The sequence below is a fragment of the Dendropsophus ebraccatus genome, chromosome 10 (genome assembly GCF_027789765.1).
Source record: "Dendropsophus ebraccatus isolate aDenEbr1 chromosome 10, aDenEbr1.pat, whole genome shotgun sequence".
NCBI classification, from domain to species: domain Eukaryota; kingdom Metazoa; phylum Chordata; class Amphibia; order Anura; family Hylidae; genus Dendropsophus; species Dendropsophus ebraccatus.
Genome location: NC_091463.1, coordinates 72,952,074 through 72,979,727, shown reverse-complemented (window position 1 = coordinate 72,979,727; position 27,654 = coordinate 72,952,074). Strand labels below are relative to the sequence as shown.

The 27,654-nt window shown below is 44.0% G+C and overlaps 1 protein-coding gene across 3 annotated transcripts; it reads left to right on the top strand.

The window, feature by feature from the left end:
• The first annotated feature begins 24 nt into the window (after window positions 1–24).
• LOC138766014 (UAP56-interacting factor-like) lies at window positions 25–18,702 on the top strand. Of its 3 annotated transcripts, none has more exons than XM_069943278.1 (9): window positions 25–303; window positions 11,968–12,102; window positions 12,192–12,337; window positions 14,726–14,805; window positions 14,994–15,075; window positions 15,336–15,388; window positions 15,461–15,535; window positions 15,628–15,748; window positions 18,352–18,702. In XM_069943278.1, the coding sequence occupies exons 1-9, from the start codon at window positions 234–236 to the stop codon at window positions 18,445–18,447; spliced, it is 858 nt and encodes a 285-aa protein (XP_069799379.1). In that variant the 5' UTR covers window positions 25–233; the 3' UTR covers window positions 18,448–18,702. The 3 variants fall into 3 exon arrangements, with proteins under 3 accessions (XP_069799379.1, XP_069799382.1, XP_069799381.1); XM_069943281.1 differs by lacking the exon at window positions 25–303 and adding an exon at window positions 2,299–2,375; XM_069943280.1 differs by lacking the exon at window positions 25–303 and adding an exon at window positions 2,863–2,948.
• Window positions 18,703–27,654: the final 8,952 nt, after the last annotated feature.

Sequence of the window (27,654 nt, the reverse complement as noted above, 5' to 3'; positions counted from 1 at the left end):
TTCCCAGTGGTGTGAATACTAACCAGGTATGATTCTTGTTCCATTGCTGCCTGACACACAGGGTTCCCGGTGTCCGTCCTGGCAGTGCCCACGGTCCCGGCTGCAGGAGCTGCATGTCCCTATTTGGCATCCTGAGGAGATGGCACGGAGCCAGGGCATGCGCTCCAGCCGGGAGGGGGCAGCTGCTCGGTGGTGGCCATAGTGCCTGATCTCAGGGAGCTCCCGGGGCAGCCATGGAGGTGGACGAGAGTCAGCCCGAAGCCGAGCTCCACCAGGAGACCAAGAAAATTGACATGTCCTTGGGTAGGTCACTGTTCATACTGCTGCGCTAGTTCATGGTGCTGGAAAGTCTTCAGCTGACATTACAAGTGTTATTTATAATGTCCATGTGCCCTGAGCCATAGACTGTAGTGGTGTATAGGGAGAGTCACCACCCTGACACATGGACAGTGCTGCAGGCTGTGCTCTTTATATTCCATTTCTACTAACATATATATATATATATATATATATATATATATATATATATATATATATATATATATATATATTATTAGAAGTGGCCTCAGAGTGAGATATTTTAAATAATGACCCTATATACTAATCATTATATATGGGAATGAAAGTGATGAGACGATCAAAATGTGCCCCATGGAATAAGCTGCCAAGTATCTTTACCATCTTACTCTGTGTATATGGGGTAAGTATCTGTGCATATTTTGCATCATATAGCGTTTTATTAGCTAAAAGCGACTCTGTTTCTGGTGCAGCCAGTCCATCCTGGTGTTATATGGACAGACATTCCCGATACTGGATTTAAATGGACAACTTGTAATTCCACATTTCCCCTGTAGAGGCCGCTGTCACAGCTGGAATTAAATCTGTTATTACCAGGAATTTCCGAAAAAGGAATTGAAGACATATATTTTTGACCAACTTCAGTTCATTTCAACTTCATTAAAGGGAACCTGTCATCGCTTTCATGCTGCCTATTTAAGTGTCATTGGTGCGGTCCTTGGCAACTTCTCCTCACCCCTGTAGCCTCGATTGATAGATCTCTCTCTCAGTTTGGGTATAGTGAGAAATCTATCAGTGAAGACCTGTGGGACAGGCAGAAGCCACCAGGGACTGATGGTTGGTTGTTCAGGCAGCATGAAGGTGATTACAGGATTCCTTTAATTGAGCAGTGTCTTGAGCTGTCCTTATTACACCTACAATACTTCCATTTTGTCTAGGTTCACTCCCAGTATTTTCACATCATGTTTGAGGGCTGAGTGGTGACGCCTGGAGACAACTAAGGCTGGGTTCACACTGCAGTTTTTTTATGTGTAAAGGAGAATTCTGGTGTCATTTTTTATTAAAGTATTGTATTGCCCCCCCAAAAGTTATACAAATCACCAATATACACCTATTACGGGAAATGCTTATAAAGTGCTTTATCCCTGCACTTACTTCTGCATCAAGGCTTCACTTCCTGGATAACATGGTGATGTCACGACCCGACTCCAAGAGCTGTGTGGGCTGTGGCTGCTGGAGAGGATGATGGCAGGGGGACACTGAGGGACACAGGGCACTGGAGGGACACTGAGCATCCCTCTGCCATCATCCTCTCCAGCAGCCACAGCCCGCACAGCTCTGGGAGTTGGGTCGTGACATCACCATGTTATCCAGGAAGTGACATCACCATGTTATCCAGGAAGTGACATCACCATGTTATCCAGGAAGGGAAAAAAAGCACTTTATAAGCATTTACCATAATAAGTGTATATTGGGGATTTGTATAAGTTTTTGGGGGGCAATACAATACTTTAATAAATTTTTTTGCTAGACTTCTCCCTTAATGTATCTACTTTATACATGTGAAATAAATATAAATGTAAATGTAAAGGAGTTGGCCAATTTTGGCCACTAAATAGTTCAGTGTACAGTATTAGTAAGTGTACTCACTGCACTGACAGCAGCTCCCTGTGTATCTCATAGAGCTAAAATCAGACTCCCCTCCTCCAGGCTGTGCTGTCCTGCTCTGTGGTGAGTCTGTCCATAAGATGGCCGACATGGAGGATGTCGCCCCATGTGTCCACCACTGAGCCTGTATATACCTATGGAGGACAATGGGGGCAGGGCATGGTCACATGCTCCTTCATGTCGGCCATCTTACAGACAGACTCACCACAGGGCAGCAGAGCCTGGAGGAGGGGAGTGTGATTTTAGCTCTATAAGGTACACAGGGAGCTGCTGTCAGTATATACAGTGAGCACACTTACTAATACTGTACACAGAGCAATTTTACTATAAAGTGACCAATCCCTTTAAGTGTGAAATCAGCGTAAGGCCACTGATTGGCTATAGTGGTCACATGCAGCCATGGTGGGCAGGTAAATAAGGAGTTGTGTGTTTTTTTTGCATTGTATTTATTGTGCTATTACTTTATCTAGTAGAACAGTGACTAAACAAATAGTACGGGCAGATTGCGAGGATCATTCCTTGGCAGTGACCTGTGGACAGACAGGGCTATTTTTAGCAATACAAGACTCAACACTGACCAATATATCCAGGACCGATGACTATTCTTACCCTATATAGTGGTAACACTCCCAGGTCTATATACTATGACTTCCAATCACAGCTATCCTGATGCCTAGGTCACAGCTTTCTCCCTTGTCGTGGTGGCGATGTAGCTGATAAACTGATCGCTGTGGGGTTATCGGGGGAGATTTATCAAACATGGCGTAAAGTGAAACTGGCTCCGTTGCCCCTAGCAACCAATCAGATTCCATCTTTTATTTCCCGAAGAATCTGTGTGGAATCTGATTGGTTGCTAGGGGCAACGGAGCCAGTTTTACTTTACGCCATGTTTGATAAATCTCCCCCATTGTCTCTAACCCTGATGATGCTTTGTGTATCCTGCGGTGACCATCATGGATGAATGGTGAAGCATGTAATACATGGTAATGGTGACTCCAACAGAGCAAGATGGTTGACAAGTTATATAGCAGCAACGCTAGGCCATAAAGTTTTGTCACCCAGCTTTACCTGCCCAAAAATTTTACTTTTTTTCCTCTAAAAAACTGCATTTAGAAAGTTATATAGATCTTTTAAAAAAATCTCAAGACTTCCAGTACTTATCAGCTGCCATATGTCCTGCAGGAATTGGTGTTTTCTTTCCAGTATGATACAGTGCTCTCTGGTGACATCTCTGTCCATGTCAGGAATTGTTCAGAGCAGGAGAGGTTTTCTATGGGGATTTGCTATGGTTTTGGACAGTTCCTGTCTCGGATAGAGGTGGCACCAGAGAGCACTGTGTCAGACTGGAAAGAATACACCATTTCCTGCAGGACATACAGAAGCTGATCAGTACCGGAAGACTTGAGATTTTTTAAAATAAAAGTAAATTACAAAAAAATAGATTGCTACCCCTTTAAGAACCAATATTTATCCTCTTTAATATAAATAATATAGATGCATTCAGTACCTGTAGTATTGTAAAGATCTGGTTTTGTATAAAATGACAATATCTTTATTTTGTTCAATTAATATTTTCATTGTGATCAAAGCAAACGGTATGAAAATACCTTCAAGCCTGAGCGGAGAATTTAGTATATGTAGAATGCCTCCCTGTGACTCCCGCATACACTTATATCATCTTCAAAGAGCTGATGTGCTTTGATATATTATTTACAGGTACATGTGTTTGGTTGTAAATGATATTACTGTACAATGCGTCAACTGTCTGAACGGAAACGGAGGGAGCAGAAAGTCAGATGTGAACGAGTGACTACAGTCTACATGGGAGCAGAACCATGAAACCACTGATCTACAAAGAAATCAAAACCACTAATCTTTTCTTCCCTAGTGTAGAACAATGCTGCTACTAATAAGGTTAGGGCCCTATTACACGGAGCGATAATCGGGTGAATCAGGACAATTTTCGCTCCGTGTAATAAAGAGAACGATCAGCCGATGAAACGATCAGCTGATCGTTTCTTTAGGTATCATTGGGCACCGACCGCACATCACTATGTGTAATAGCGATGCGTGGACGCCAGCTGATTAATTATAGTGTAAAATAATAAATATTAACTCACCTTACCGCGTTCCTGGGCGTCCTCAGAGACCGTCCGCGCTGTTTGCGGCTCTGCCTCTGCTCTGGTCTTTGCAGTAACTCAGCCAATCACTGGCCAAGACTGCCCGCTCAGCCAATTACCGGCCGCGGAAAGCCTCTGATGACGCCCAGGAAAGCGGTAAGGTGAGTTAATATTTATTATCTTACACTAAATGCAAGGGCTGCACGGACGTCACAGATGATGTCTGTGCAGCCCTTCATGCCCGATAATTGCCCCGTTTAATAGCTCAGTAAACCAGATCAGGTAGATTGGCACTTGTTTACTGTGTATTATCGGGCCGTGTAATAGGACCCTGTTCCAGACTCCCATTAGATTATCCAGTGGGTTAAGGTGGATCCACTGCAAAATCTCCAATCATAATTTTTTTTTTAAATTCAATTTACCTAATCCTTACTGAAATCCACAGTGGGACATCTGCAACAACATCTAAATATTTGGGGCAAAAATGCTGCGGACATGCATGTGTTCTATATAAGTAGAGGGCAGGCCCTATGCCAGGTGTAGGGAACCTTGGCTCTCCAGCTGTTGCAAAACTACAACTCCCGTCATGCCTGGACAGCCAAAGCTTTAGCGTTATGATGAGTGGCCCCCATCATACTGACTACAAGATACTGGGAAACTTGAGTAACCACATCAACCTGTAGCTCACAAGTCCATCGAAAGAACAAAAGTATTTTATCTGCCTCAGTTTATTTCATTAAAGTATACCTGCCATTAGAAAAAAAACAGCACAAAAAAAAACAAACAATCCAACAGCATCCTTAAAGAGTGATAAATCTTCAGGTTTATTCAAGAAGCAATCAGTACATCAATGCCTTGTACTGATGGCTTCTTGAATACACTTGAAGATTTTCTACTCCATATGGATGCTATTGGATTCCTATTCCTCTGATGTGACATGTTTTTCTAATGACAGCTACTCTTTAAGTTTGTAAGATTGTGATTAAATAGTCTTACAAATTCCAAACTAAACTCTTCTTAAGGCCCTATTCCACATGGCGACTTGAGGAGCAAACGAGCGCTGTCAGCTCCTCGTTCCCCGCTCGCTGCCGCTGCTATTGCACTCGGCAGCAGCGAGCAGGTGAGTCCACTGCCCGGGTGATCGTTAGATCGTCCGGGCAGCCCATTGGCCAAATATGGCCAACAATCGTTCTGTGTAATTGGGCCTTAAGGGGTTGTGGCACTAAGGACTTTCATCACTCAACTTAATATAGAGCAGGGATGGGGAACCTTCGGCTTAACAGCTGTTGTAAAACTACAATTCCCATGATGCCAGGAGAGCCAAAGCCATATAAATCTAGAATTGAGAAAGAACAGAGACTCCTGGAGAAAGCAGAGATCTTCGGGACCTGAGACATCAAATCTCCCGTCTTAGGGCCCGTTCACACTACAGAACCCTGCCTTTTATCTGTTTGAATGGGAGGGCTTGCACGCCTCCGTTCTTCATGCCTCTCCGCTCAGATAATTGACATGGGTTCCGCACTGAATTTTGCCACCAATTCCATAGTGTGAACGGGCCCTTACAATCATACTCACCTCCCTTTGTTCCTGAACTTTTCTCTACTACTATTCTTTTGTTGGGAATCCACTTTTCCTCTTTCCCAAAGTCTACACCAACTTTAAAGCAGAAGCCCGGCAAAAATTTAAGTATTGTATTGCCCCCCAAAATTTATACAAATCACCAATATCCACTTACGGGAAATGCACATAAAGTGTTTTTTTCCCGGCACTTACTACTGCATCAAGGCTTCACTTCCAGGATAACATGGTGATGTCACTTCCTGGATAACATGGTGATGTCACTTCCTGGATAAAATGGTGATGTCACGACCCGACTCCCAGAGCTGTGCGGGCTGTGTCTGCTGGAGAGGATGATGGCAGGGGGACACTGAGGGACACAGGGCACTGGAGGGACACTGAGCATCCCTCTGCCATCATCCTCTCCAGCAGCCACAGCCCGCACAGCTCTGGGAGTTGGGTCGTGAAATCACCATTTTATCCAGGAAGTGACATCACCATGTTATTCAGAAATTGACATCACCATGTTATCCAGGAAGTGACATCACCATGTTATCGGGGAAATGAAGCCTTGATACAGTAAGTGCAAGGAAAAAAGCAGTTTATAAGTATTTCCCATAATAAATGTATATTGGGGATTTGTATAACTTTTGGGGGTCAATACATCATGACAATGACAATAAATATTGATCATGTCAATTATTTCCAGCCGTTGTCTATAGACTACAATGCAATTTTCATTTCAAACAACGGCCTACATTGTGCCTCAAAGGCATTACCATTAGTAATTTTTATGCCCTACTTTATTTATTGTCCAGCTTTCATATTCATAGATCCCAGGAAATATTACATAGTCAAATGGTATCACTGTGGTCTTACTGTAGCAAATCCCATATCTGCTAATTATGGAATCAGTGACAGCTGCTACACAACTTTATCTGACAATCCTATCTAGTAGAGATGCTCTTCCCACAGCTCACTGCAATGAACTAATCCAACAAGTGTTTGATGACGATAAAGATTACAGGGAACCTGTCAGATGTTCCATGATGCCCGAACCATGGGAAATATTGACCAGGCCCTTATTACATTCTGGTTTAGAATGAAATGCTGCATTTTAGAGCAATTCTGTAAGGCTGGGTTTACACTACGTTTTTGCAATCTGTTTTTTTTATCCTTTTTTGTGTGCATCCGTTTTTATCCATTTTTCCATAGACTTCCATTATATTTTCCATTGACTCCGTTTTTTTTTTTTTTAACAGACACAAAAATTAGGTTTACTACGTTTATGTGTATGTTAAAAAAAATGGATCCTTTTTTTTTTTTTATAATGGAAGTCAATTGAAAAATGAATCAAAACGGATGCACACAATTGCAAAAACGTAGTGTGAACCCAGCCTAAGGAATACAGTCAAGGAGGTGGTTCTCTTCCTCCTGTCCCCTATGTATGTATAGGGAAAGAATTATCAATTAAGCCCAGCAGGATAGGGAAATGTCTCTTTGACTGTATATTATATTCCTGGCTTCTTATAAAGATATCATTTCTTGAAAACACTTAGAACTTAGCTCACAAGGCAAGGGGATGTCAGGAGCTGTGAGGAATGGGGAAGGTAAGTACATCTATTTTATGTTTCACACACCCCCAGCAAAATATCTTAAAAAATATTTTCCCGGATAACCCCTTCAATGTGTGAACAGTATGCAGTGAGCTCCTAAGCGCCCTCTATAGGTGGCACAATTTTAGTAATTATGGGATTTGACTCTCTGTTCCACGCTGTCTATGTTGTTATATTAATGCTCATGGCTTCTCTGCTACAATATGTAAACACTGGCTAAGTATCCCGTGACCAAAGTTCCTGTAATACAAGCTGCTGGATATACAATTACTCCAATCCATGCAAGCGCATTATGAGTGAGCAGCGGGCACGTGGTATTGTTTCTGCTGTCGCTCGGCATTATCATTGCCCAGGCGCTCTGACAGCATCCAGCCACTTAACAAATCTTTTGTGCTCCGTAATACAGCTCAGACTATATACACCCTTGAGGCACAAATTCAATTTCTAAGAATGCAGAGTAAGGTGGAGGGACGAGAAGATACGTCTACAAAGCGAATCGGGGGCAGTGATTGTTGAATAATATGGAAAAAACACACCGACTGGAAGAGTCATGTAAATGGCATTCATTGGCCGTATACAGAACCATTCATTTGTAGATAGAGAAAATGCACTGGGGGTATTATTATTATTCAGAGGAGAACGCTGCTCCGAACTAAAGGCTTTTACCTTTAGGGATATTTCCAGTCTATTGCACATAAATATGATGAGTGTCTATTTCTTATTGTGCAAAGTCACTTTGGAGCATCTGGAGGTTTTAAGGCCTGCAATGTTATTAATTCTCTGTAGTAAAAAAATCATGTCTTCTGGAGACATAGAATAACATCACAATGGAATAATCTGTCTATCTATAGATAGATGAACCTTTAAATTTTGGAAGGATCCGCCAAGTGTGTATGAGGCCTGCAGACATTCAGATAGGGTTATATAGAAGGATCGGATAGCAGGATGTTACATTTAAGGAGTCTTGCTGTAGCTTATGCCTTTTACACAGGCTGATTATCTGCAATGAGCATTGCTGGGAAGGCTCCTGTGGCCAATAATTGCTGCACATCTTCCTGTGTAAACAATACGTTCAAATGGCCGCACAAACGATACAGTGATCATTTGGGCAGCCTGGCTGCACAATTACTTGTGCCTTCTAAAGGTACTGCAAGGGTGTGAGCCTTTCTAGTGATACTGAGTGTTCAGCAGAATATAGAGTGTGGGCATTTCTAGTTGTACATGGGGTACAGAAGTATATAGGGTGTGAGCCTTTATAGTGATACAGAGTGTACAGCAGTATATAGGGTGTAAGCCTTTATAGTGATACAGAGGGTACAGCAGTATATAGAGTGTATGCCTTCCTGGTTGTACAGAGGGTACAGTAGTATATAGAGTGTAAGCCTTCCTGGTTGTACACAGTTTACAGCAGTATATAGGGTGTGGGCCTTTATAGTAATACAGAGGGTACAGCAGTATATAGGGTGTGGGCCTTTATAGTGATACAGAGGGTACAGCAGTATATATGGTGTTATAGTAATACAGGAAGTACAGTAGTATATAGGGTGTTATAGTAATACAGAGGGTACAGCAGTATATAGGGTGTTATAGTAATACAGAGGGTACAGCAGTATATAGGGTGTTATAGTAATACAGAGGGTACAGCAGTATATAGGGTGTTATAGTAATACAGAGGGTACAGCAGTATATAAGGTGTTATAGTAATACAGGAGGTACAGCAGTATATAGGGTGTTATAGTAATACAGGAGGTACAGCAGTATATAGGGTTTGGGCCTTCCTAGTTATACAGAGGGTACAGCAGTATATAGAGTGTTATAGTAATACAGGGTGTACAGCAGTATATAGGGTGTTATAGTAATACAGGAGGTACAGCAGTATATAGGGTGTTATAGTAATACAGGGGGTACAGCAGTATATAGGGTGTTATAGTAATACAGGAGGTACAGCAGTATATAGGGTGTTATAGTAATACAGGAGGTACAGCAGTATATAGGGTGTTATAGTAATACAGAGGGTACAGCAGTATATATGGTGTTATAGTAATACAGGAGGTACAGCAGTATATAGGGTGTTATAGTAATACAGAGGGTACAGCAGTATATAGGGTGTTATAGTAATACAGGAGGTACAGCAGTATATAGGGTGTTATAGTAATACAGAGGGTACAGCAGTATATAGGGTGTTATAGTAATAAAGGGGGTACAGCAGTATATAGGGTGTTATAGTAATACAGGAGGTACAGCAGTATATAGGGTGTTATAGTAATATGGGGGGTACAGCAGTATATAGGGTGTTATAGTGATACAGAGGGTACAGCAGTATATAGGGTGTTATAGTAATACAGGGGGTACAGCAGTATATAGGGTGTTATAGTAATACAGGAGGTACAGCAGTATATAGGGTGTTATAGTAATACAGGAGGTACAGCAGTATATAGGGTGTTATAGTAATAAAGGGGGTACAGCAGTATATAGGGTGTTATAGTAATACAGGAGGTACAGCAGTATATAGGGTGTTATAGTAATACAGGAGGTACAGCAGTATATAGGGTGTTATAGTAATACAGGAGGTACAGCAGTATATAGGGTGTTATAGTAATACAGGAGGTACAGCAGTATATAGGGTGTGGGCCTTCCTAGTTGTACAGAGGGTTGAGCATCATTGGGCCTGGATCCAGATGACACAGCACAGTAACTTGTAAGGAGCGGCAGCTGAGCCCCATCCTCGCTTTCTGTGTCTCCAGGATTGTCTGACAGGAACAGTTGCTGAAAGGAAAATCTGCATCGCCTTTCACTTGCTGGACACTTTAAGTAGAATCCTGTCATCTCTAATGTTTAATTGCACGACTGTCTTCTTGATGGGGGAAGTAACAAGGACGTGTATCTATTATGCATTCAGTGGCTTCAGAGAACTCCCCCTCCCACAATATTATCAGGAATGACAGCGCAGATCAGAGAATATCAGACGGGAGACCTATCTACAAGGCTTGTGTGGATACTGCCTCCTAGCAATGGTATATACTGTATAATCTTTAATGGTTATGGGGTAGAGCGGATCCCATCTCCATCATACACTGCGCTTTTCTGGGTCATTGTAACACAAAAGAACAGTCAGTGTCACAGAACATTACATTACATTACAATTCTACATGTTTCCCAAAGAGTTAGGGTCTCAAGGGTCTCAATCTTTCAACCTACAGCGGTCAACCGTTTAATATTGTAGTAAGACCAGTGTATAGAACATAATAGGAAATTAGAATTTAACAATACAAAACCACTGTATTGTGATAGTCTATAACCAGGACTACATTAAGGTTTTACGTAAACTCTTTAGTAAACCATATTGTTGTGGTAACCATCCTATCTTATTAACCCATCACAATCAAATACAAGAGAGTGAAGTCTTCATCTACAGTATAGGAGTTACAGAGATAGCAAGCAGGTAATTTTATGTTAAAGGGGTACTCTGGCACTGATTAAAAAAAAAAATCAATCAATCAAACATAGTTTTTACATTTACCATCCCTTTGGAGTCTGTCTCTTTGAATTTCCCACTGTTTGCTGGTCCCTGAACCTCCAGTTGGTGGCTTCATTTTTTCTTTACTTCCTGGTTTGGGCTTTCCCATGATATACTTTGTCTTCTGTGATGTCTAATTGACTCTGTAAAACTGTTAGGTGGATTACAGCTTGCTCAGCCAATCAGAGATGAGCAACCTGTTTAATCTGACAAAGGGAGGCTGGCTTAACAGGGCTTAGGCCCGCCTCCCTCTTGATGTTGTCATTGTCACAAAATGGCTTCCTGAGGTCAACAGTAATTAGGTAAGAATAAGTGTACTTCACTTCCTGGTGGGGGATTAAGGGGGGAAAAGATAGGGAAGGGGGGCAGCTAGGTGATTTAAGCACGTTACAAAGTTATATAACTTTGTAACGTGTTTCAATTACTGGGGAAAAGCTTTTCACTGGAGTACCCCTTTAAGTAGCCCTGGTAGTGGACGTCCCCTTGGCTATGATGATAAGGGCCTTAAGCACATGCTCCATGTGCCACCAATATAATCCAGCCCTACAATCGCCATGTTCCTTTTGATGTTAGAAGAGACTAGAATGCAGGGGGTTTTCTTCCTGCTCTGCCTTTGTGTCAGGAGACAGATGTCTAAAGTAAGGGTCCTATTACACGGGCCGATGAAAACCTGATTAATATTGTAAATGAGCACTGATCTGCTAGACCGGCGCTCGTTTACACTGGGCCGATAATCGTTTAGCTAGGGCTTCACAGACATTGTTAGCAATGTCCGTGCAGCCCTTGCCCAACAAGTTAATACAATACCTTTGCATGCTCCCGGTGTTCTCCTGTGCTCTCCATGCTTCCTAGTTCTGACAGGCTGCTCTGAAGCTGCAGCGCACAGTGCCAGGACACCAGGAGAACAACGGGAACATGAAAAAGGTATGTATTAACTGTTTGTTCAATTGTCAGCCGTCGTCACTATTACACATAGAGATGCGCCGTCGCCGGCTGATGATTTTAGGTCCAATCATTTGATCATTACCTGAATACACATGGAAAGATTATTGATTTTGGATGGTGCTTCCCCCCACTTCACCTATTCTATAATGGGCTGAAAAGCTATGATACTGCAATGCAGCATCAGATTGAAGTAATCTCTGTATCTCAAAAAAATGTTTATGTTCATGTCAAACTCTTTCTTTTTCAGATGACATCATAAAACTTCAAAAAGAAGAGTCAGACGTTCAGTTCACCTTGAATCAGACCGTCCAGAATGCTAGAATAAAAAGAGGCAATTTCCAAAATAAAAGATATTTCAGAAACTCACCAAGAAATCAGCAAGGTAAGGCCGGAGTATTGGCGTACCTTGGCGTTAGCAGTGATATGCCATTTTAGTGCAATTTTACTATGACAGATTATTCTGTTCTCTAGGTCCTGGCCGGCCTAAACCAGGTTTTAGACAGCAAAGGTTTCCTGGTGTGACCAGGAACAACGCCCTTGGTCCGATTACAAGGCGACAAGCTGCCGCTTCACTAAATAATGTCAGCCCGCTCAACAGGCCAGATCTACCCACAACGGTAACTACAAGATTCATGTTAATTAACACAATACCTGCTGGACACTCTGTCCCCTCTAAAAGTGCAGTGTTGGAGAAAAAAAAGTCCTTGCCAAGAGACTGATGAGGCAGGGCTGGATCCTGGCTACCATCTTCCTCTCCCTGGCCTGTTATTCAGCACAGTGACAGGGCAGCTTCAAAGTGTAACACTTATTTTGAAAGACCTAGCATGTATGGGCATGAGACAGAAAGATCAATGATTTCAGTGGGCATCATATAATGCTTAAAGGGACACTGACAGCACAGATTTGCATATATCTGTACTGCAATCTTCCCGTTGATGAACATACGAGCACACATTGTTAGCTTTTACGCTGCTCTGTGATCCTTCATGTTGCTACAAAAGTTCTTTACTACAGGCTGACAGTGGCAGTATCTTTAGGCCAAAACCCGCCTACTCCAGAATGATTGACAGCCGGAGGAGGCGGGTGGCAGCCTGAAGAAACAGCAGACGGAGGGCAGGGTGGCGGCTGACAGTGCCACAGACTCGCCTCTGTGACACTGTCAGCCTGAAATAAAGAACGTTTTTTTAGCAATGCGAAGGCTCGCAGAGCAGCGCTGAAGGTGTGTATGCAACAGCAACAGAAAAACTGACAGCACGGATAATATCTCTAAACACATACAAAACAAGAAGCCGGTCAGCACCAACCCTTTTATGTCCACAAATGTTGGGCCCCGTGTGGAGAAAATAAAGATGGGGTGCCAAACCACTTGAAAAGAGACAGTCTTTGCATCTAAAAATTCATCAAGGAATGAAAGGAGGTGGCACTCACCATCTTACTGTAATCCAAACTTTTATTAGGACATTGCAGATGCAGACATCAACGGTGTGCAGACGCCAGCCTGGCGTCTGCACACCGTTGATGTCTGCATCTGCAATGTCCTAATAAAAGTTTGGATTACAGTAAGATGGTGAGTGCCACCTCCTTTCATTCCTTGATGAATTTTTACGGATAATATCTCTTCTGGTGGGTGCAGTAAGAATCAAACAATTGATCCCGAATTGGGTCAGCCTATGTTCTAACACATGTGCTTCTCAAACTTTTTCTACTGGAGCCTCACCCAAAAGACAAAATGATGCCTGGGCCTCACCAAACTGACCAAGAGGATGCTGGGCCTCACCATCTATGACAGATTGCTTAGTCTACCTTCCATTTGTCTCCTAATCTCTGTATAACATGACATAAGTACAAAATGTGTCAATAAGCAGAAATTGTTGCTGTCAGGGAAGGGGCAGTGCCTCACCAGTAACTAGGGGGCGCCTCACTGGTGAGGGCCGCCTCACAGTTTGAGAAGCACTGTTCTAACATATCATCATTGTATGCATCTTAGCACCACATATACACACCAAACAGGATGTGTAGGCTCCCAGCTTATAGAGGTATATATTTCACAAGAGCCTTGAAGGTGTCCTGTGATATCTAGTACCAGAACATAGTCAGCAGATCCCTTCAGATCCTGTAAGTTGTAAACTGTGGCTTCCTTAGACTGTAGTTGTCTTTTCAGTACACCCATTAAATGCTTAAGGCCCTATCGGCCATATTCGTTTGGTGTGATAACTCAACAACAATCACCCGACATGCACAATGTTGGATGATTGTTGACTTTGAACGTTCAAAAAGTATGACAACGATAGCGACGGTTAGTCGGTCATCGCTCCGTGTAATAGGAGCGACAGAAGAGAACAGACTGCCGCCATCTTCTATGGGCCACCCAGATGATCTAAAAGTCGTCCGGGCAGCCCCTCCTGCATCTCCCCACAGCCCCAACTACTCCCGCTTGCTGTTGGTGCATGCAAAGACAGCGAGTGGGGAATGAGGAGCAAGCGAGCATTAACCTAATAATTCGGCGCTCTCTTGCTCCTTAATATCGGGCTGTGTAAAAGGGTCCTTAAATTGGATAGAGATCTGGGTAATTTGAAAGCCAAGTCACCATAGTGAGCTCTGTCATGTTTCTTAAACCATTCCTGAGCATTTTTGACAGTGTGGTAGGATGTATAACTACTCTACTGCCGCTAGTTTCCTGGTAGACTTTTGTTAGGTACTAACTGCTGTACACTGGGCACACTCCAACAAGACCTGCCATTTTGAAGATGCCCTAAACCAATGATCTAGCCATCACCTTTGTTAGAATTGCTTATGATCCTTAATCATGTTCCCTGCCTGCAACATCTCAGCTTTAAGATCGAATTGCCTTATATATCCCACCCTGTACCAGGAGCCATTGTAATAAGACAATCAATGTGACAGTAGCTTCAGACTTTCACACCCTTTATATTAGAGTTGACTATGCTTCTGTATTTTATATAGACTACTATTTATTCATCACTTGATATTTTGTCTTTTTACAGAATTCTCAGAAGGTGGTAAAAGCACCAAACACAAGGAAGTATAGAGCTGCAAATATTCCTGCACATACATTAACCAGGAGGTAAGAGAAGACTATTAGAGATTCATTATGCAACCTTAACTTTGCACGTACGGTGTTACCTCCATACTCAGCCACAATCTGTTCCGGTTGAGTACCGAGCAGTTTTACCCAGAAGAAGTAATGTAATTCTGTGCAATTTGTTTCTTCTTAAAATAATCTTTTAATTACCATATCTTCCGTTTCTGTAGATTTAACACACAGACTAGAAGACCTCAGATAGGAGATGGGCAAAGGCAACCGAGAACAAATACAGTCAACCGAAACAGTAGAGTAAGTGAGCAGATCAAATTGTTTTTTTGTCAATGTCGAACTATAATTTGTAGCCAGGTGGGCAGATGCTGGTATAATAAGAAACAATGCTTAGGGTCCTTTTACATGGGCTGATGGCTGCTCGACTATGTACAAGACAGTCGGTGCTGGTCAAAAGGATTCTTCATGCAGACCAGTTACTGGGAGTGAATGGCTGGATGAATGATCGCTGGATCACTAACTTCCATGTTTAACATTCTCTCTTTCTTTGCCATTTCCAGTTGATGCAACAAGGCGCTATAAATCGTGGAAAAGGGCAGACAAATACAAGAAGGTCAGTAAAACAATTCATTTATTATCATTAAAACCATTGGGAACTTGTAATAAACATGTTCTTCTTCACCAGGTGGCAGAACAGTGACGGGTTTGGATCCACCTTGACTGTGTCTGTCCCCAACCCTAAAGCAGGTTTTGTTCCTCAGTGAGTAGACCTTTTTTCCCCTTTCATAACTCTTAGAAGATTCGATTGATACTTGTGAATTTTAATTTTTTTTAAATTTCTTTACATCAAAGATCCAAAAAAACAGCAATGAAGCGACCAGGAGGAAGATTCAGAAAAACAGGAGTGCAGCCCACAGATCCTCCTCCGAAAGGTGTGCCCCTGAGGTTCAATTTCAGGGCAATGGCCAATCGTGTGAGTTATTAGAAATCACTACGTTTTCTGTATCCCGTATGTTTGACTTTAGGTTTGAGCTAGGTCTAAACCAATGGGTTTGGTAATATAGGATGCAGGGCCTAACTTTTCACTGTTGAGTTGGACACCTATCATCAAATGGTAAAGGGGTAGTCTCATCTAATCCAGGATATACCTATACATAAATGTCTGACAGATGCAGGGGTTGTATGTGATGGATGAGGGGTTGTATGTGATGGATGAGGGGTTATATATGATGGATGACGGGTTGTTTGTGACGGATGAGGGGTTGTATGTGGTGGATGAGGGATTATATATGATGAGGGGCTATATATAATGGATGAGGGGCTATATGTAATGGATGAGGGGTTGTATGTGATGGATGAGGTGTTGTATGTGATGGATGAGGGATTGTATGTGATGGATGAAGGGTTGTATGTGGAGGATAAGGGGTAATATATGATGGATGAGGGGTTGTATGTGATGGATGAGAGGTTGTATATGGAGGATAAGGGGTAATATATGATGGATGAGGGGCTATATATAATGGATGAGAGGGTGTATGTGATGGATGAGGTGTTGTATGTGATGGATGAGGGGTTGTATGTGAGGGATGAGGGGTTATATATGATGGATGACGGGTTGTTTGTGACGGATGAGGGGTTGTATGTGGTGGATGAGGGATTATATATGATGAGGGGCTATATATAATGGATGAGGGGCTATATGTAATGGATGAGGGGTTGTATGTGATGGATAAGGTGTTGTATGTGATGGATGAGGGATTGTATGTGGAGGATAAGGGGTAATATATGATGGATGAGGGGCTATATATAATGGATGAGAGGGTGTATGTGATGGATGAGGTGTTGTATGTGATGGATGAGGGGTTGTATGTGAGGGATGAGGGGTTATATATGATGGATGACGGGTTGTTTGTGACGGATGAGGGGTTGTATGTGGTGGATGAGGGATTATATATGATGAGGGGCTATATATAATGGATGAGGGGCTATATGTAATGGATGAGGGGTTGTATGTGATGGATAAGGTGTTGTATGTGATGGATGAGGGATTGTATGTGGAGGATAAGGGGTAATATATGATGGATGAGGGGTTGTATGTGATGGATGAGGGGTTGTATGTGGAGGATAAGGGGTAATATATGATGGATGAGGGGTTGTATGTGGTGGATGAGGGGTTATATAAGATGGATAAGGGGTTGTATGTGATGGATGAGGGGTTATATAAGATGGATAAGGGGTTGTATGTGATGGATGAGGGATTGTATGTCATGGATGAGGGGTTGTATGTGATGGGTGAGGGGTTGTATGCGATTGATGAGGGGTCATATATGATGGATGAGGGGTTGTATGTGAGGGATGAGGGGTTGTATGTGATGTATGAGGTTTTATATATGATGGATGAGGGGTTATATATGATGGATTAGGGGTTGTATGTGGTGGATGAGTGGTTGTATGTGATGGATAAAGGGTTGTATGTGAGGGATGAGGGGTTGTATGTGAGGGATGAGGGGTTGTATGTGAGGGATGAGGGGTTGTATGTGAGGGATGAGGGGTTGTATGTGATGGGTGAGGGGTTGTATGTGAGGGATGAGGGGTTGTATGTGATGGGTGAGGGGTTGTATGCGATTGATGAGGGGTTATATATGATGGATGAGGGGTTGTATGTGAGGGATGAGGGGTTGTATGTGATGTATGAGGTTTTATATATGATGGATGAGGGGTTATATATGATGGATTAGGGGTTGTATGTGGTGGATGAGTGGTTGTATGTGATGGATAAAGGGTTGTATGTGAGGGATGAGGGGTTGTATGTGAGGGATGAGGGGTTGTATGTGAGGGATGAGGGGTTGTATGTGATGGGTGAGGGGTTGTATGTGATGGGTGAGGGGTTGTATGTGATGGACGAGCGGTTATATATGATGGATGAGGGGTTGTATGTTATGGATAGGGGGTTGAATGTGGTGGATGAGGGGTTGTATGTGATGAGGGGTTGTATGTGATGGGTGAGGGGTTGTATGTGATGGGTGAGGGGTTGTATCTGACGGACGAGGGGTTATATATGATGGATGAGGGGTTGTATGTTATGGATAGGGGGTTGAATGTGGTGGATGAGGGGTTGTATGTGATGAGGGGTTGTATGTGATGAGGGGTTGTATGTGACGGATGAGGGGTTGTATGTGATGAGGGGTTGTATATGATGGATGAGGGGTTGTATGTTATGGATAGGGGGTTGAATGTGGTGGATGAGGGGTTGTATGTGACGGATGAGGGGTAGTATGTGATGGATGAGGGGTTGTATGTGATAAGGGGTTGTATGTGATGGATGAAGGGTTATATATGATGAGTATTTATATATGATGAATGAGGGGTTATATGGACGCCATTTTTCTTGGCGCTGATACAATCTGTATTCCTGGAACAATAACAGCACTTGATGGGTTGTCCACATCTTCTGAGTAATAGCCGGATGTCTTATATTTTGTGACAAGTTTGAAGATTTATTGTAGTGGAACATTCGTGTTTCATTGTAACACATTGAGAATAAAAAAACCTGACGTGATATTGTGTATTTTTCAGACTAATGTCACACTGAATGAACGTTTTTCTACACTCAAGATAAAAGGACAGTATACACCAGCAAGGAGAGGGGGGCGGACAGTCATGCTCACTTAACATCAACTTCATTTGGAAGAATGTTTTACATGTAAGCAGCTACTATTCTTCCCCAGGACTTTGGGTGCGGAAAGAAGCAAGGCATTTAATGTATTGTGCTGGAGAATGAACAACTCCCATCATGCTTAGTTTTTTTAATGCATATTTTTTTCCCTTGTCTTTTAAGTGCCTTTTTTGTTTTTGTTGTACAAGTTGTACTTTTTTTTGGCACCTTTCATTCTACCATATAATGTATTGTGACACAAAAGAATTGTTTGTTGGATAAAATAATAAAAAAAAAATCTTTAATGCTATGTTAGCAGAGAGTATTTTTGTTTATGACATTTAAGGGGGATTAAAGAGGTTGTCTGGCCAGGGGCCCCCGCACCACCTCCTGTATCACACCACTTTGTCCCTGATGTGTGGCTTCTTCCAGGTTCTAGAGTTGCAATGTTGCAGGCTCGTCCGGACAGTCAGCAGCTCCAGCAGTGTCCCAGCGAAAATCTTTTTCTTTCAAATCAGCTGGTGTCAGAAAGTTATACAGCTTTGTCATTTACTTCTATTAAAAATTCTCAAGTCTTCCCATACTTATTAGCTGCTGTATGTCCTACAGGAAACACAGTGCTTTCTGCTGACATCTCTGGCCGAGACAGGAACTCTGTCTCGGTTTTCTATGAATCCCCATAAAAAAACCTCTCCTGCTCTGGACAGTTCCTATGTCGGCCAGAGGTGGCAGCAGATAGCACTGTGTCAGACTGAAAATAAAGCAACACTTCCTGCAGGACATATAGAAGCTGATAAGTATGGGAAGGCTTGAGAAATTTTAATAGAAGTAAATTACAAATCTGTATAACTTTCTGACAGCGGTTAATTTGAAAGAAAAAGATTTTCGCTGGACAACCCCTTTAAGGTGGTGAGGGAGGCTCTGGGCCCAGTGGTACTCCTACAGCTACACCACTGACTCTAACCATAGAGAACTTTTGAAAACCCTCTACTGCTGTGACAACTGATCAGCACCCTGCAATTGCATTCCACCTTCAGATTCCACCTTTCATTTTCTAAAGAGTCTGTGAGGAATGAAAGGTGGAATCTGATTGGTTGCTAGGGGCAACTGAGCCAGTTTTACTTTACACCATGTTTGATAAATCTCCCTCTGGGCGCCTTCACACCTACTGGATCCACAGCGGATCTCACTTCTGCGGATTCGAAGCGAGAACCGCTGGGGATCCAGTACCATTCACCCCTATGATAACACATATTCGCAGCGGGATTAACATCCCGCTGTGAATATGTGCTTTAACCCCTCGCTGTCCGCATCCCCGGCCGCATCAGCCCATCCCCTGCTGCATCCAGCAGCCCGCATCTTCGGCCGCATCCTGCAGCCCGCCGCCGAGAGCATAAAGTACCTGCGCGGCTGCAGTGAGGCTCCCGGCACCAAGCAGGTATTGTATGCTCTCGGCGGCAGGCTGCAGGATGCGGCAGGGGATGGGCTAATGCGGCCGGGCATGAGGGGATGCGTCCGGAGATGGGGATGCGGCCGAGGATGGGCTAATGCGGCGGCGGGGCTGCGGACAGCGAGGGGTTAAAGCACATATTTCACAGCGGGATGTCAAGCCCGCTGCGAGTATGTGCTCTCATAGGGGTGAATTGATACTCGATTCGCAGCTGATCTCGCTGCGAATCTGCAGAAGTGAAATCCGCTGTGGATCCGGTAGGTGTGAAGGCACCCTCAATGTGTTTCAAAGACTAAATACTGTCTTCATCATCTGGTTAACATGCTGCCAATATTATACAGTATAATACCACTGTGATAGTGTAACAGCAAGCGTTCTCAGTGTCGACAATACGGAGGATGAAATCTGCAGCAAAATCAAAATTATCACAGATTGTGGTATCGTTTTATAGAGCAGGAACATAGCAGATTTGTATACTCCAATAAACCCTAAAATATGCACTATGTTCTATTAGACCGTGTACAGATTCAGCTATGCAAGAAGGGAAACTCCAGCAAAAAAAAAAGTTTTAAATCAACTGAGGTCAGAAGGCTATATAGATTTGTAATTTACTTCTATTTAAAAATCACCAGTCTTCCACAGGTTATCAGCTGCTGTATGTCCTGCAGGAAGTGATGTATTCTTTCCAGTCTGACACAGTGCTCTCTGCTGCCACCTCTGTCAGTGTCCATGTCCAGAGCAGTAGCATAGAACCCATAGAAAACCTATATTCTAAATTCTATATGTATCAAAGACAAATATATGAAAAGTCCACTCACTCAATATGACTGTGACTCTGGCAGTAACCATACACTGTTAGGCTATGTTCACACTACGTAAGTTTCCGGACGTAGCGCGTTCCATGAATAAGCGGACGGAGACTTACGTAGTTTGCGTATAATGGAAAGTATACGAAGTACGGCTGCACAGTTCACACTACGTACGAACTTACGCCGGACTCGTACGCGCCGGCGTAAAAAATGAACCAGACCATTGTTTGCGGACGAAAATGCCGTAACTTACGCCCGTAGCGTTACATGCGGTCCCGTACGGAGTGGTGATTTCTTCATTTTTGCAGCTTTTTGTGCCGATCCAAAAGGTTCTGTGGGGTGTCCGGGGCTAGGCGAAGATTTCCAAGTAAAAGACCGCTGTCAGATCGCTACGTAGGGCGCTCAGGAAGCGTAAGTAGACTTTGGGCGTAAGTTCGCGCTCCGTACGTAGCCGGCCGCAAGTAGCGTAAATCCCCGGCCGAAGTTTACCGCGTATATGTCCGGCTGCGAAAATATGCGGCCGGACATATACGCAGTGTGAACATAGCCTAAGGCTATGTTCACACTACGTAAAACTACGGCCGTAGTTCTCGCCGCAGAACTACGGCCGTAGTTTTTAGGGGTGGAACATAACCTTACTTTGAATGGGATCCCGGCCGGAGCATACACACATCGTACATGCTCCGGCTGGGATCCCATGCGGCGTCGGAAAAAACTGAGATGTCAGTTTTCTGCTGCCGGAATTCAGTGAATTCCGGCCGCAGAAAGCCCTGTCAGTTCACACAGTGAAGCGAGCGGCTCCGGCTGTGGGCTATGGGAAGCTCTGATGCATCGGAGCTCTGCGGCCGGAAAGATCATCTGGCCGGTACCTCCAGCCGAGATGATCGGGCCAGGGGCCAGAGACCAGCCGGTCTCTAAGGTAGTGTGAACATAGCCTAACAATGTGTGATTCACAGTGCTGGAAAAATCAATGTATGTTGGCAATACTGTACTGTGGGTATCCAGGTGAAGAGAAGTAGGTCCAATCTGTACACTTCACCATTCAGGATTGGACCTACTTCTCCAATCTAACCAGTAATGTATATTATGGTAAAACTATGTTACACTTTATTGACAGCAGGTGGCAGGCTAGTAACACCGAAGCGGAACGCTATTGGCTCATCTATCCGACAGGTTCAGTTACAATCCTTCATCTGAGGACACAAGAGTCACCTCTGTAGAGCTCATAAATACAGAAGAATTCACATACAATCTGGGAGCAGATAAGTGGGTGATTTGATCTGAAGGGTTAACATTAATCCATCCCAGACACTAAGGGTGCTGATCTCCCAGAGATTATTAAAGGGACACACATGACAGGTGGGCTATGGGCAGAACTAATGTATATTTGGTTACTCACGTTACTAGAGGTTAATGAGGGTAATAATATAAAAGGGAGAGAAGTATCTAGACTGATCCTGAGATGACAAACAAGAGGAGGTGTATGTTTTATGCATTTTAAAACTCTGGCTGCCTGCAGAATTACTGTATATGAGACAAAAGTGGATCTAGCAGGAGAGTTATAGGTCCTTCCTTTATATATTTGCATGAATCCTTATTACTTCTATGGGAGAGTTTTCTAGGCATGTTTTGTGACGTGTGCAGCAGACGTCATTATGGACAGAGGAGGGTGAGTTTTGACCATGACCTACTGTGAATAGCCCAATCTGTCTTCTCTATTCTCTAGTATGACCTTTCACTGAAAACCTGCCTGTGATGATAAGAAGGACACTGGTGAAAGGTTTTCTCTATAGATCAGGAAGTGTAAGCCTATTATTAGGCTCAGCAGCCAGAATGAAAAATGTTAATTTCAGGATTATTTTATAATATATCCAGTATGATAAAATAAAAAAATCATTTTCTGATGTCACCTTCCCTCATTTACACATCCATAGGAAAATACAGATAAAATACAAATGCGTAATAAGGATTTCTTTTTGGATTTCTTTTTGGTTTGGGCTCAGTATTGAATCCATTTTGTATCATGTTTTATTTTTTAATAAATGGTGCTAACTAACTATGGTGAAATTCGGATGAAAAAAACAGAATAAAAAGAAGTGCACTGTATGAACAATAAAGATGAGCTTTTATATTCAGCCCTTCTATGACTTGTGTCCTTCTTCAGGCAGTGCCTATACGGATCTGTCAAGGCATGCTCTGTATTAAAAAGAAATAGCATGTGCATAACATAAAAAATGTATAAATAGAATTTTTTTTTAAATTCATCAACCCTTTTTTAAATAAATAAATAAATCAGAAATAAGGATCAAAAACACATGGGTGTAAATGAGTCTTGGGGGAGACCATTTGCATGTCTAGACACATGTATAGATGCACCGTAGGCAAATTTCATGTTAAGCACAAGACAGCTTATTACTCGGGAGATGAATGGATTCTATTGCATTAAAGATTTTACTCAAAGGTTAGGTGGGGGGCTTAGAAAGTGGCGGCTTGAGGCTGCAACCAGTATAGCACTAAGTAAAGTGAGATGTGGAGTTTAAAGGGACATTCTGGCAATTTTTTATATGTTTGTGCCCTTGCAGAGAAAATTAATGAACATCCTATTCTCACCTCACCACGCTCCCCCCCAGTGTCCTCCTCTGGCATTTTTGGGTCGCCGGCTAAACATTGCTAGCACCACTTCCGAGACAGACTTGCAGACTCGCAATGACAGCCTGCTCAGCCAATGAGTGGCCACGACCCTGTCCCGTTTCAGTCAGTGATTGGCTGTGCTGGCTGTGACTGCTGAGTATAGAATATTTTTTATGTTCACCTCAAGGGCAGAAAAATATAAAACATTTTTTAAAGGGCTGGAGTACCTGGCCTGTCACCATTCCTGGCCTGTTTTAGCAGGTAAAAAAAAATAAGTCCCTTACTAGAGCCTACAGGACTGTGCACCATTCTACAAATCAGGTTGCACCCAAGATGGCTGACTGCTTTATCTCCAACCATCCAGTAAGCATCCCCTGTTAGGTTGAGTTGCCTTTTGTATATTTGAGCATATTCACATGTGAAAAAACTGCACGTTTTTTGATGGTGTCTCTTTGGAAAAAGCCGCTCCCTTTGGCTTTAATGGCTGATGAGAACTATATAAAGAGAAGTGACATTTCCCTTCTTTCCCTATGCTGTTGAATGGGGTCATTCTGAGGGGACAATCGTCAAAATGCACCCCAGGTGCACGCCACAGAAAAGGGTCAGATTTTTTTTTTTCTGCATACAACTGCAAGGGCTTGTTTTTTGCGGGGTGGGCTTTTTATTTTTGGGTAGTAAGAATAAACAAAAATACTATGCACTCCTATACTTCTATATATTGCAGTGTACGATGTCCCTTTCTGCCAGCGCCTAATAAGCACGCTAAGATGGTCGATTTTGCGGTCTTCATTGGACCACCAACTGCCATGATAACCCATGGACCTAAACCCCTGTGTACTTTATAATAATAGGATAACTCTATCAGTAGAGGTCTCCATTGTACTGGTGTGATCATTTATTCATGAGATACGCTTGTGGTCAGCGTTTTCTGGTGTCGTACCTTACTGTAAATGCCTGCATGAGTCAGGTTCCTTTGCTGATGTAGTGACTCATGAAGTCCCAAAGGTTTCTTTTCTGCAAAGTAATGATTAACCAAGAAAAAAAAATCCATATCTTCTGAATTAAAGGGGACATCCAGTTTATTTGCAAGACCCTTTAAAACCTGCAACAATCCTCGTAGTGGCCCTAGGTTACGAGGCTCCTGCACACTTGTTCTAGAGATCAGTGGACCCTTCAGATGTCTGTGTGACATGTCTCTCCATATGGCAGGAATGTTATCATTCTTCGAGCCTGGCATTGCTGGTTACTGTTTTTTTTTTATACATTTATATGAATGTCGCTGCTAAAACAAAGGTCCATTATTCTGTGGTACAAGAGGGAGGGACATGTAATTCTACAGAGCTAGATGGGTCCATGACAGCTGACAAGGAACCTGAGCACCCTCCGCACAGCACCTGTCATATCTCTTACATGATGCTCTCAGCTGGCACACCACAAGGCCTGTCTACTCCACATGGGGATGAGTTACAGTAAATTCTATGTGTAAGGGGGAATGGACTTATAAGTTATAGGGGGGGAGGGGGCAGCAGCTGCACCAGTCCCTGAGAGGGTCTACAGACTGTTCTGCCACATAAGAAGACAGTATTATGTATCACATATACATCAGTATTAAAAATGATGACAGAAATTTTCACTTGACATGTCTATAGATATTCTTTGAATAAACATCTAATTCTGATGTCAGAACCTGAAGATTATATCTTAAAGCAGAAGTCCAGCAACCAGCAGGGGCAGGGGGGAATTGATAACAAGTACTAATTTAGCTCTTTTCGTGTCCACGGTGAGCAGCAGGACCGGCCTCAGGACCCCTGCTGGGCTCTGGGATTTCCAGAGCTGAAACGTCACAATCCGGTTGATGGACTGGCTGCTCAGCCAGTCAGTGACTGGGGTGGGACGTCGCTCCAGTCATTGATTGGCTGAGCGGCCAGCCCATCAGCTGGGACAGGCCTCTTCCCCCAAGTCGTGACGTCATCACAACTCGGGGGGAAATGCCTTTCAGCAGGGGTCGAGGGGCCGGTCCTACCGTTTACCGTGGGCACAGGGAGAGGTAAGTGCGTATTTGTGATCAATTTCCCCCCGGCCCATGCCAGATTTTATAAATCGCTGGACTTCTCCTTGCAGATATGCAGAAAGTTGCCTCCCTTTCTTAAGGCCTTATTACACTGAACGATTGTTGACCTTACTTGGCCGATTATCAACCTTACTTGGCCGATAATGTTTTAGTGTAACGCTGAAAGGCCACGATAAGCCGACATGTTGAAAGATCATGATTTTTTAGCTGCAATGTGCTGCCCACCATTCCATGTGATAGGAGTGACGGCAACAGACGGCCACTTACTTCAATGGACCGCCCAAACGATCTGACTATCGCTTAGGCGGCCCCCTTCTGCTGCTCCTCGCTCCCTGTCTGTGCGTGTAATAGCACAGGCATCAATCAGGGAACAAGGGGGAAGCGAGCACTGAGCTGACAGGTCATCATGTAATACGGCCTTAACACCCACTGATGGGCAGACATGTAGAGCTCCTTTCCTTTCCTAAGCAGATTCTTTAGCAGCTGCAGTATGCATTATACAACTGCCCCAGCTGCTGCACAACACACCTCACCTCAGATGCTGCAGATTTTACATCAGTCATAGACAGTAGTCCCCCCTTACTCAGCATGCACTTGCTGGTTGCAGTAGATGTGTCCCTGAGTGACTCCGGCTCTAGATGCAAATATGACCCTGTCTAGATATAAATAAATGCACATGCGATGAAACAAGGCTTCCCTGTAGGATCAGTCCTGGTGATGATGCAAAACAGTTGCTACTTGTAAATGATTTTTTTTGCATCACTGCACTTGTTAAACCAAGATATGGAAGCTAATTTGATTTTTTTCTCTCTCAACAGCCCTTTGATATAAGGTACAAAGGGGGTGACTGCCCTGGTAGTATATAACCCCCCTGTTGCTCCCCTAGTAGTGTATAGCCCCCCTGTGTGCTCTCCCCCAGTAGTGTATAGCCCCCTGTTGTTCCCCCAGTAGTATATAGCCCCCCTGTGCGCTCCCCCCCTGTAGTATATAGCCCCCCTGTGAGCTCCCCCCAGTAGTATATAGCCCCCCCTGTGCTCTCCCCCTGTAGTATATACCCCCCTGTGAGCTCCCCCCAGTAGTATATAGCCCCCTGTGAGCTCCCCCCAGTAGTATATAGCCCCCTGTGAGCTACCCCCAGCAGTATATAGTCCCCTGTGCTCTCCTCCTGTAGTATATAGGCCCCTGTGAGCTCCCCCCAGTAGTATATAGCCCCCCCTGTGAGCTCCCCCCAGTAGTATATAGCCCCCCTGTGAGCTTCCCCCAGTAGTATATAGCCCCCCCTGTGCTATCCCCAAGTAGTATATAGCCCCCCCCTGTGAGGTCCCCCAGTAGTATATAGCCCCCCTGTGCTCTCCCCAAGTAGTATGTAGCCCCCCCTGTGAGGTCCCCCCAGCCCCAGTAGTATATAGCCCCCCTGTGCTCTCCCCCTGTGCTCTCCCCCTGTAGTATATAGCCCCCTGTGAGCTCCCCCCAGTAGTATATAGCCCCCCTGTGCGCTCTCCCTCTGTAGTATATAGCCCACTCTGAGCTGCCCCCAATAGTATATAGCCCCCCAGTAGTATATAGCCCCCCTGTGAGCTCCCCCAGTAGTATTTAGCCCCCCAAGTAGTATATAGCCCCCTGTGCTCTCCCCCTGTAGTATATAGCCCCCTGTGAGCTCCCCCAGTAGTATATAGCCCCCCTGTGCACTCTCCCCCCAATAGTATATAGCCCCACTGTGCACTCTCCCCCCAATAGTATATAGCCCCCCAGTGCACTCTCCCCTTATAGATGGCCCCCAGACAAAAAAAACAAACAACCCACAACTCACCTAGCACCTCGTTCCCCGCTGCGGCTGTCTTCTCTTCTCCTGTCGGTCCGGCCCCCGGACGCGCTATGTAGGGATGTCCCGGGGATTCCCCAGCAGAGCGCGCACCAGTGACCTCAGTATATGCCGCCGGCCTGTACTTCCGGGAAGTTCAGGCCAGCGGCACACACTGAGGTCTGTGGTGCGCGCTCTGCTGGGGAATCCCCGGGACATCCCTACAGAGCGTGCATCAGCCGGGGGACGGACTGGCACTGCCCCCAGCCCCACAGGCGTACTGACATCTAAGGACAGTACGCCTATGGAGCGGGAGGCAGTGCGGTGGGGAGCGGGACCTCCTAACCGCCCCGGATCCGGTCCATCCCGGGCAGTTAGGAGGTCTGACCAGGGGTCCGGACAGCTGGCCTCCAGTTGAGGACCCATGCTCTAGGTTTTCATCTTTACCTACTCCAGGATGAG